Source organism: Molossus molossus, unplaced genomic scaffold (assembly GCF_014108415.1).
Source record: "Molossus molossus isolate mMolMol1 unplaced genomic scaffold, mMolMol1.p scaffold_m16_p_20, whole genome shotgun sequence".
NCBI lineage: Eukaryota > Metazoa > Chordata > Mammalia > Chiroptera > Molossidae > Molossus > Molossus molossus.
The window spans coordinates 24,255,850-24,267,216 of NW_023425356.1; the positions used below are offsets into that span (position 1 = coordinate 24,255,850).

General features: G+C 54.8%; 1 protein-coding gene across 1 annotated transcript; it reads right to left on the reverse strand.

Annotated features, from left to right (window-relative positions):
* Nucleotides 1–947: 947 nt before the first annotated feature.
* THBS3 (thrombospondin 3) lies at nucleotides 948–11,184 on the reverse strand. The gene is made up of 23 exons (XM_036272494.1): nucleotides 11,106–11,184; nucleotides 9,864–10,070; nucleotides 9,044–9,300; nucleotides 8,842–8,944; nucleotides 7,760–7,786; nucleotides 7,475–7,557; nucleotides 7,335–7,386; nucleotides 7,033–7,181; nucleotides 6,528–6,668; nucleotides 6,212–6,289; nucleotides 5,685–5,837; nucleotides 5,357–5,467; nucleotides 5,158–5,265; nucleotides 4,686–4,845; nucleotides 4,251–4,369; nucleotides 4,080–4,132; nucleotides 3,602–3,795; nucleotides 3,237–3,415; nucleotides 3,081–3,129; nucleotides 2,706–2,902; nucleotides 2,304–2,476; nucleotides 1,268–1,407; nucleotides 948–1,180 (listed from the first exon to the last, which is right to left on the reverse strand). Exons 1-23 carry the CDS (start codon nucleotides 11,182–11,184, stop codon nucleotides 1,122–1,124), a joined length of 2,871 nt encoding a protein of 956 aa, XP_036128387.1. The 3' UTR covers nucleotides 948–1,121.
* Nucleotides 11,185–11,367: the final 183 nt, after the last annotated feature.

An 11,367-nucleotide genomic window follows, 5' to 3' on the forward strand; every position in this document is an offset into this window, starting at 1 on the left:
CTCTGCCTAGTTGGCGGGGCTTTGTGCGGCGCTCGGCGGGCGCCGGGCAAGGGGCGTGACGTCAGCGCCCGGGCGCGCGGGCGAGAGAGGCCAGGAAGCTCTCGACCGGCGGCTGGAGAACCCTCGAGTATCTAGGTGGGAGGCCTCAACAACCCCTGGTGTTGCCAGGCAACAGCCATTTAGTTCAGTTGCTGGGATACAAGTTACCACGGCGACGGCGCGCCGCGCAGTCGGAGTATTTAAAGAGCAAGCGCGCGCAACGCCCGAGCGTCAGAAAGCGGCCTTCCGGGATACGAATGTCGCCCCTTCTGCCTTCTCCCCACCCCCCCCTCCTATTCCCTTCACCCTCTTCCGGGCGCCAAGTCTCCCTGGCCTCCCAGGTGAACCCAACTCCCCAGCGCGCTCCGGGTCCTTGGGCTGGTCCCGCTTCAAGCGGTGGGGAGCGGGATCCCGGGCCCCGGGCGGGCGGGAGGGACGGGACGCGGTGCAGTGTTGTTCTTTCCCCCGCCAATATTGCACTCGTCCCGGCCTCCCGCCCCCCCGCCCCCCCGGCCTCCCCCTCACCCCGAGCGGGGCAGCCCCAGCCCTCCTGGCTCTCGATCCTGGCTGATCTAAGATTGACTGGAGTATCGCTGCTGCCATCGTGAGTAAGTGGGGCTGGGAAGACTTTAACCATCCTCCGACCAGCACCTCATCCTTTACCTAACCCCCCCTTTCTTCACCTAACCCTCATCCAACACCTGCTTCACCATGCCCTAAACTCAGCCAAATTTCCTCTAGATCTCTAACTTCCATCCTACCAGCCCTCTCCCTTACCCCTCTCAGGTTCCTTTCTGCTCCCACACTACCCCGGAAAAAAATCTCTAAAATAAGCAACTGCACTGGCTTAGAAAACAACTGGAACTTTATGACAAGGTGCTATTATCTTTCCTGGGGTTAGTGCCTGAGAAATACCCCTTGAAAACTTCCCATCTCCTCAACAGTCACCACCACTCTGGGGCGGAACTTCTGGTTGGTGCTAGAGGAGGGTGTGTTTTGGGCTGAGGGGCTGTAGATTAGACCCCCGGGACCTCCAGGCCAAAGGGTCTAAAATCAGGATTTTGAATCTGGTAGCCACCTCTTCACACTCTTCCCAGGAGCAGCTGCCTCCGGAATGGCTCAAAATCCTCGGGAACTGTGTCTGAGGAAGGAGAAACAATTAAAATCAAAGATGTGATGCTCCCACAAGGGCATGAGAGGTCAGGCTGATCTAGGTGTAGAGCCTCACCATTGCATCGGTACTGGAGATTGGACCAAATGATGTTTTCTTGAGAGAAGCAGAACACACCAAGACGCCCCCCTCGCATGGATGTGTCAATGATCACCCCAGAATCCGCCACTAGCTGGGGACCCTCATAGAGCTTCACTCTGTCCAGGATAGGGGTTTCCATTGGTGCCAGGGTACCGGTGGGCACTGTGCCACTATCCTGGGGCCCTGCTCATCCCCAACCCCCCTTAGTTCACCAGGCCTGAGAAGGAAGGAAGGAAAGGAAGGGGAGGGAAAGGGGTGCTTTTCTCAGGCCTGGGGCCCCTGGCTCTTTGTCCAGCCCCCTTTGCATCTCAAAGCACCAGCTGCATTCCAAGTGAGGATTGGGTTGCCATGACGATGAGCACAATGGGCTGGGGGGTGAAGTCACCCGCTTCCCAGGCTCTAGTCTACCCCTCCCTTATCCCCTGCCCTGGCGCCCCACAGCCCCAGGCACCTTAAAGGGGAACCAACCCAAGGGCCTGGACTCTGGGCTCTTGATCACTTCCCCTCCCTTCCCTGTCATCCCCACCGACTAGGAAATGCAAAGTTGTGGACAAAGTGCTGAACTGAGAGGCCTCAGCTCTGCTGCGAAGAGCTGTGAAGTCTGGGGCTTCGTTTGCACTTCTGTAAATGATGGTCCCTTCCAGGTCAGACACCTTGAGGAGGCAGGTTCTGGGCTGTACCAGTGAAGGGCCTCTCCACAGACTGGCCTGGGCTTTGGAGGCTCCCAGAGATGCCCTTGTTTTGCAGAGGGAAAAATGGAGCACAGAAAGGAAAGGACTTGCTCAATATTGCCTATGTGTCCTCAGCACCAGAGCCCAGGCCGCCTGATGCTAGGAGGAAAGCAGGACTGAGGCAGCATGTCTGTGGTGAGAGAGGAGATGGAGAGAAGTGGTCCCAATCCGGGCCAATGGCACCAAGGCACTGAGTAGAGGAGTCACTGGTGAGTCCAAGCTAAAGCAGAAGGAAAGGCCGGGTCTGGGGTTCCTCAGGAGGGCGCAGCCCCTCCCCTCACCGAATGTAGCCAACTTGAGGCCGATGCAGCAGCTGCCAGCGGTAGGAAGTCTTGTCACGCCAGCCCACATTTCGTGGGTCAGTCCACAGCAGTCGTACCTGATCAGGGGTGTGGCCAGTATGCCACAGGGCATTCCGGAGGTGCTCACCTGGGCCAGACACTGATGTCACTGCCTGAGGGGCATTGGCAAAGACAGTGGGTCAACCACAGGACCCAAATGAGGGGAGACAACAGGTTGGTAAGTACAAGTGGGGAAGGAAGTCAAGGTGGTCAGGAGAATGTTCTGGAGCCCCAGGGAGCCAACCTCCAGACCCAACGTCTGAGTAAGAGGGTTCCCACTCAAGTATGGGGAAAGGTTTTAGGAAAGGGTCCTGGACTGGGGAATATGGGCAGCTGTGGGACCTTGAGCTGCAGCCCAGGCTGGGCAACAGCCCGGAAAGGTGTGGCCTGCCAGTAGGTCTGCTCTGTCTGCTTCCACATGACCACGTAGAAGCGGCCACTGTCCTGGTAGCTGAAGAGGAAGCCTGCGTAGTCATCATCGGTCACTGTGTTCACATGGAAGGTGCCTTCAAAGTCCACACCGTTGAAGGCTGTATATCCTAGGGGTGGGTAGATGAGTGGGATCAAGGTCAGGGCAGTAAATCTACTAGTGGCCCATTGTGCAGTGGGGTTGGGAAGGGATGCCTGCTATATGTGTGGCCAGCTTGTCCCCCACCCTGTGCCCCTGTCGATTCCTCTGGAGTTTGAAAATTATTGAACTAAGTAGCCCTCACATACCAACTGCCAGGCCGGGGTCGCTGTTCATAGTCTGAACGATTTCCATGCCCTGGTGATGGGCAATAAAGAAGAAAGACCTGATACAGGTGTACTACCTCACCTAGGCCCTCTCTGGGAGTCTGGTCTGAGCACCCACCCAGCCCATTGCCCTAGTACCTGGTTGAGCACAACCCAGTTTGGGTCAATCTGAGCATCCCCCTCAGGGTCCAGGACGACGGTCTGATAGGCCCGAAAATCCGTGAGGGTTACCTCTGCACTTTCAGGGCATACATCCAGGGGGTCGACCACTGCATCATTGTCAAAGTCATCCTCACACACATCACCAATGCCATTGCCTTGAAAAAGTGGAGCTAGTCACTCAGGAAGGCCCTGGCCACTGCCACTAGCTAACACTACCACCTCTTGGGCCCTACATTCCTGACCTCTCTCCCAGCCCTGTCTTCTCTAACTCCTCAGCAAGCCTGCCACTGCTCCATGAGCAAAGCCCACCCCAGTCCAATCCTCTGGGACTCCAGCCTTACCATCTGAGTCCTTCTGATTGGGATTGGGTACCAGGCGACAGTTGTCAGGACCAGGAGGCACATAATCTGGGACACCATCATTGTCATCATCCCCATCACACTCATCTCCAAGTCCATCATTGTCTGAGTCCAGCTGGGAACTATTAGGTAGCTGTGGACAGTTGTCCTTAGTGTCCTGATGTCCATCTCCATCGCTGCCCAGAACAGGCACAAAATAAAGGCTCTAAAGTTACCACATCTTTCCCTCGTCTCCTGTTTAGGAGTCTCTCTGAGGTATACCTTCCATTCAACCAGACCCCTTGCAGTCAGCCATATGAAGTAAAGGTCCAGCAGTAGAAATGGTGGGTAGACTATAGGAATAACCTCCTGCTCAACAGTAGTGGAGAATTAAGGCTAAACCATAGAGAGAATTGAGAATATACTAGAGGAAAGTTAAGTATTCCCTGCAAGACCTTCTGTCTCTTGGCCAAGACCCTACCTGTCTTCATTGGTGTCACAGACATCCCCCACCAGGTCGCTGTCTGCATCTGTCTGAGAGAGGGTACTGTTCTCACGATCTCCTCTTAATTAACAAGAGAGTGACCTTGACCACTTTCCATTACCCATCAGTTCCCCCGACCCCATCCCTGCCCTCTCCATTCCCCTGTACCTGGGTAGGATTGCTCATTTCAGGGCAGCTGTCACAAGCATCTCCCACCCCATCCTCATCCCTATCTGTCTGTAGGGGGTTGGGGACTTTAGGGCAATTGTCCAGTCCATTGGGGATGCCTAGAAGACATGGGGATAGCAAAATGTTGTCACACTCTCTCCTAGGTTTGTGAAAGCCCCGAGCTTTGTCTCCCATTCAGAGGATAGCTTTTCAGGAAATCTGCCTGTACCTTGTCTCACCCTCTTGCCTGCTCTCTCCCTGCCTAACCCTACACTCTATCTTACATTCCCACTGACATCTGCCACAGGAAATCTCACCCAGGCTGACTGCCTTAAGAACACTCTCCCCAATCCTCAGACTTCCTAGCCTTTCTGCTTCATTCCCATGGTATCCAAATTCTTATAGGTCTCCCACCCCCTCAGCCCAGGCCTGCACCATCCCCATCCACGTCGTTGTCGCAGGCATCCCCTTCCCCATTGCCATCTGTGTCCTTCTGGTCGTTGTTGGGAACGTTGGGGCAGTTGTCACAGGCATCACCAAATGAATCTGTATCTGAGTTTTGCTGGTCCTTGTTGGGGAACAGCCGGCAATTGTCCTGGGGTGGGAGGGAAAGAGTCAGGCCTCCCTCAAACCGCTGGCCACATAGTACCCACCTTGTCCCTGTATCCTTGTCTACAATCACCAATCCTAGGATGGTCCACCTGCTTGGCACAGTCCCACCCTACCAACCTCTAGGTAGTCCACCTTGTCGTGGGCATTGGGCTTATGCCTCCCTAATTTGTAGTACTAGAGCCCTTCCTGTAGAGCTGCCAGGGAATAGGGGTAAGAGGCCAGGGTTATGGGACCGGGCAACAGAGACAGGGAAGAAAGCATAGGAACTGGGAGGAGCAGGATGTCTGGGAGCCACCTCAACATTCTTGATTCCGTCCCCATCAGCATCATCATCACACTGGTCCCCCACGCCGTCATTATCAGCATCTTCCTGCCCAGAGTTAGGTGTCAAAAGGCAGTTATCCTAAAGGTCAGGGCAGGAGATGGATGGATGAACTCTGGCCTACCCCAGCCAGGGGCACCCACCCTGCTCACGTGGCTGCCTGCAGCTGTACCTGCTTGCAGTGCTTGTTGTTGTCCATGCAAGGCAGTGCCTGATCTGGGTAGCCATCAATGTCTGTGTCAGGCCCACACACGTTCCCATTCCCGGCCCAGCCCACGTTACACTGGGGCAACACAAAGAATGGGAGTTAGCAGTCTAGCCTGGTTCCCCCCACCCGACCCTTTTCCCTGCTTCAGGCTCTATTCTTATCACCCAGTTCCTGGACCCAAGCCAACTTCCCTTTCCCATGAAGGCCCTCATCCTAATCCCTAAACATGTTCACCAGCCCTACCCCATTCCCAGATTCTCTATTTTCCTTCCAAGCCCCAGGCCTAGCTCACCGAGCAGGACACTGCACCATTGCGTTCAAAGAGGCAGTGTGCGTGGACATGGCAGGGGCTGTGGGCTGGGCTGTGGCAGGTCCGAGCTGGGAGGCAGCCCTGGCTTTGGTTGCCCAGGAAGCCCAGGCGACAGGGACCACACTTGAAAGAGCCCTAAGAATAGGGAAGCACTGTCTCAGGGAGGGCCAGCCTACCAGGCACCCAGGACCAGCACCATCCCACCTGAGGCATGTAGGATGGGCATTCAGCTATGTGGCAGGTCTATCAGTTATCTCTTTCAGGTTCTCCTGATAACCTTTCTAAGTAGATAATAGTCCCATTTTTCAAGTGAGGAACCTGAGGCTCAGAAAACCTAAATAACTTGCTAAAGGTCACAGCTAGTAAAGGGCAAAACCAGAATTCCAAACCAGGTCCATGTGGAAGACCTACTATGTGTAGTGTTCTGGGGAAACAGGAGGAGAAGCAGGGAGTTTGAAGAGGGAGTTGCACATTCCCACCACCCCAGACACACAGGGTATTTAGCTCACCACTGTATTGGTACAGATGGAGTTTGGGTCACAGCCACCATTGTTCCCATCATTGCATTCATCAACATCATTGCAGACCTGAAGGGGCAGACTTTGAGTAGAACCAGACCTATGGTAGGTCTTAGACACAGAAGAGGGCACTAGTGTGGCCTTATCTGTGAACATTGACATGAAGCCCAGACCCAAAACCAATGCAAAGCCAGCAGATGAGTCAGTAGCCTCTTCCCATTTATCACAAAGGCCCCATGGGCAACCCAGAAACTCTTGGCCGCTGCAAGGCCAAGCTCTCTTGTCCACATTCTCTACCCAACCTGACCTGTTTGCTGGCTCGGGCATAGTCAATGCCCACACCAGACACCCGTGTGCCTTTGTAGCCTTGAGGACAGGCCTCACAGTGGAAGCCAGGTATAGTATTGATGCAGCTTGAGCCCGGGAAACAAGGGTCAGCGTGAGCACACTGGGGACCAGATAAGAAGGAAGAAGTCAGGCCCCTGCCTATGATCCTAGGACCACTGCTCCTGGGGTCCCTTTTGCAGCACTTCCCACACAACATCACTGTGCTCTGGGCCCCACCTCCAGCCTCCCTCTGGGTTCCCTGCTGATTAGCCATCTCCAACTGCCCCAGCCACTCCCTCAGCACCTGTGGCACTGAGTCTTTGCCTCAGGCCTTCTGCATCCCTCCCTTCTCACACTTTTCTGATCTCTAGCCTCCTCTAAACCCCAGGTTCCTCTGCCTCAGACCAACATTTACCCCCACCTTCTTGGGCCTCTCCTAACTCCCCCGAGCTTTCTGTGCCCGTCCAGATTCTGCCCTTCCCCACCTCATTGATGTCAGTACAGTGGGTGCCATTGCCCTGCAGGCCAGGAGGGCAGGGCCCACAGCGGTAGCCAGGGTACTCGTATACTTCCATGCAATCCACGCCTTGGAAACAAGGGTTGGGGCTGCAGTGGGAACGTTGTTCGTGGAAGCCTGAGGGCAGGAGGACACAGTCACAGGCACCAAGAGGTCACCATTCAAATCACTGGAATTGGAGGCCCAAGCCATGGGCCTCTAAACCCCAGGTTCCTCTGCTTCAGACCAACATTTACCCCACCTGGAGCCCTCCCCTGCTCTCCCACTCACCGCACACCTGACACTCCATGATGGTGTTTCGGATCAGGGACATTTCCTTCACCTGGTAGACGTAAGGATGGGGAAGAGTCAGTTCTCAGCATTTGCCACCTCACCCCAGAGTCTGTTCCCCTTTGCCGACATATTCCAACCTGGTCTCGGATATCATCCCGAAGCTCCACCAGAATCTGGTTGAAGAGGGTGAGTTGGGTGACCAGTGCCTTTGTTTGCTCCCCTGTCAGAGCCCAGAGTGCAGAGGCTCAGAACTGGGACACCAGCCCTGGTCCCTCTTTGTAAGCCAGCTCCTGCCACTGCTATTCAACACCCTTAAACTCCACCCTATTCTTGGCTGAAGAGGACTTGGTCTCAGGCTGCTGCCACAGCCTGGGACCTCCTCCCTACCTCGTACCCCTTCCACCTCATCATGGCCTACTCACCTAGGATGGAGTGGAGTGCGTTGGTCACTAGAGAGAAGAAAACACAATCAGAGGGTAAAGATGTGAAGAGGGGCTGGCTGATGAAGAAGAAGGAAGATGGATAGAAACAAAGAGCTGGAACCTTGGAATAAAGATATAGGGTGTTAGATAGTAGGAGGTCAGGGGTGACAGGTATGCAACACTAGTTCTTTCCACAGGGTGAGGGACCCTCTAAGAGAGTTGCCTCAGTCAAAACCCATATCCCTCTGATTCCCAGGCATGGTAGTGGCAGAAGGGATCCAAGTGAGAACATCTAAAGCAGGGCCAGGGCCACAGTACATTCCATTTCCTCCTTCCCAAGCCTCTACCTCAAGAGCTCTTTCTTTAAAATATCTGGGAGAAGTGGGTATTTCAAGAGCCTCTGAACATCCTTGTCAGAAAGACCAGGCAGATGGGCAGTGCTCAGAGAAATTGCTGGTAGGTGACAGCTATCAATAGGAGCTAAAAAAAAAGACCCAAGCAGTTTTGCTTGGTGGTGAGAGCAATGGTCCGAGGACCAATGAGTCACAGGTTCAATTCCGGCCAAGGGCACTTACCTCGGTTGCAGTTTGTCCCCGGCCCTGGTTGGGTCATGCGGGTGGCAACCACTCGATGTGTCCCTTTCATGTCGATGTTTCTCTCTCTCTCTCTCCCTCCCTCCCACTCTATCTGAACAAAATATGGAAAAATGTCCTCGGGTGAGGATTAAAAAAAAAAAAGAAACATCAATGAGAGAGAACATCGACTGGTTGCCTCCTGCATGCCCCACATTGGGGATTTGGCCCACAACCTGGGCATGTGCCCTGACTGGGAATCAAACCAGCGACCTATTGGTGCATGAGTTGACGCTCAACCACTAAGCCACACGGGCCGGGTGTATGGCTTTATTTGGAGATAAGAGTCAGAGGTGAAGGAGATTTGGGGTAACAGGGTCAGAGCCCCAGGAATGGATGAATCAAAGGAATGAGTGTTAAGGGGGAGGTCAAAAGGATGTGAGTCACCAAAGACCACAGAAAATGTGATCTGGGGTCCAGGATGTCAGCTAACAGAAGTCTCTGTGTTACCTGCACTGTGGATGGACTCTTCTCCCTGGAACGGACACTCACTCAGGGCTCCGACCCGGGCCATGGACCCGCCTAGAATCATTTTCATAGACTCCACGAAGCCCTGAGGTGATAGAAGTAGAATAGGGTAGAAGGATCTACCAACTCCTCACACTGGTACTAACTCTCCACAGAAACTCCAGGGTCCTCCCTTCCTGCTTACCTGCATCCTCAAGTAAGCCTTCTGTCCAGTCCTAATCTCCAGCGCATCGACCTCCGCTGGAGGAATGGGGGCCAATGCTGGAAGACCAGAATGCTGATCGCCCAGTTTGCAGTCCACATAGAGCTGCAGGGCAGGGCTGGGGCGGGATGGGCCTTGGAGTCGCAGAAGAGCCGTGTGTGTGCGCCCATCGGCCAGGCCTGCTTGCTGTAGGTTCACTGCATGGATTTTGCCATCCTCCCGCTGGTACCGCACCAGCACTGCCCAGGAGGGGAGGTCAGTATGGGCACTGTCCCCCATCCCATCTCCCAGTTGAGCCTTGGATCAACTCTTCTGGATGCCACATCTCTAGGGCCATTATCTCTTACTCAGCTATGTATTTCTCACCTTGTATGTAATACGTACATATGTTTTTTAAATTGGTTCAAAGACTAGGACTTTCTTAGTCTTCAGTTGCATCAGATCACTCTATCCTCTCAGAGGTAGAAGCTGGTTCCATACCCACTGAACTGTCCCAGGGATGTAAGGGACCTCTCTATACCGCTGCTGGGGCACAGTGTCATGCCTTCGCCCTCCCCGCAGTCACCCCAAGTACAACATCCCATCCCTACAAATACTAGGCCTCACCCTATTGTTTGGGTACCTGGCCTTCTGCGCACCTCCTAAGCACCCCATACCAGGTGGCCCTGGTGCCTGGGCACAGCCTGATAGGTCCATGGTCCCCAGTGAAGCCCAAGGAAAATTAAGAGGGATGTGGGAATGGGGATAAGGGAGAGTGCTCAAAGGGGTCACTGCTGCAGGAAAGGAGATGCCCACCAGTCACCTTTGTTTATCTTGCCCACAACAGAGGCCTCCAGCCATCGTGTGTTGTCTTGGCGAGAGTAGAGGCCAAAGAGGACACCACCCTGCTTAGGAGGCAGACGGAAGGTGGATAAGAGGTAGATGTCCCCAGCAGTGAGCAGGGCTGTCCGGATCTTTTCTGCCACAGCTACCATCTGCCGGGACTCACCCACAGTCAGCAGGTCAATCACTAGCCAAGCAGGGATTATCAAGGTCAGAGAATGGGGTTCGATGCTAAGGACTTCCCAAGTCCCTGAGCCCTCAGGGGTGGGGCATCCTTTATCACTCCATCCACCCCCACCACCATAGTGTTAGTCAACTCAAAATTCAACCCTTGCTGCTATCAGAGGACAAAGTATTATGCCTTCCTTCTCCTCAGCACTGCCTACTGCCACCCTCTTAGAATCCACAGGCCTGAGGCTCATATGGAAACACAAAAACAGCTCCGCAAAGTTGAGATGTGTCCACCAGGAGGCGCAAGGGAGTCACTGCTCATTCCAGGCAGGAGTAGCACCTGGTGCCCACAGCACAAAAATTGGAAAGCAGTTTCTCTTACCCTGTTGGCTTTGGCTCTTTCTACACCCCAACGCCCCTCCTCCCATCCTGGGGGCTCAGCACACTCACTTAGGATGAAAACAGCTGCCCACTGACGGCTTCGACCCTCCCACTGTCTGGCTCTCCCCTCGGGAATGTAGGACCCACCTCCTTTGCCTCCTGTGTTCTGGCCAATCTGTGGTTTCCCTTCCAGCCAGTAAAGAATCTGTGCCTGTGTCATCTGCTTCAGCTACCTCTCCCACACCCACAGGCCCATCCCACCACCAGACTTCGGGGACAGCCCAGACCTCTCAGTCCCAACCCCCACCCTGCCCTTAGGCAGCCAGCAGCCTAGGGGACTAAGAAGCTGAGGGGACCACACAGTGCACCTAACTTCACACTGCTCTCTCAGATCCTGGGGTTCCTGGAGATGCTCAGTGACCCAGCCAGGCAGCCCTAGCATCCAGTTCCTGAGTCTCCTGCCCTGGCCTCATGCTGACTCTGGCCAGTTCCCACTCACCTACCACCCTCTGGTGTTCACTCCTTCCCACAGGGCCAAAATGCACCATTTCTTTGCTCTGGCTCAATTTCAGGACTCTCCCCTTCTCCCCTTGCCCACATGTTCCCTGCTACTAGGCTGGGGGTAAATGGGGAGGAAGCAGAAGATCGAAGAGGATGGGAACAGGCTTACCCTGCAGGTCCTGACTGGCAGATGCGAAAGTGCAAAGGAGGAGAAGAGCCAGGGCCCCCCGAAGTTCCTGTGTCTCCATGCCGCTCAGCCGGCTCACTATCCCTGGCAAGCAGGCGTCTGGGAGGGGAAAAGGCTAGGCGGAGCAGGGGGGGTGGGGGGGAGGGACTGCTGGAAGGGGGAGTTGAAGGGGGGGCAGCAGGCGGGTGAGGGGGGGCTGAAACAAAGAGCTGCCAATCACCCTGGAGGCATCCCCAGCTCCAGG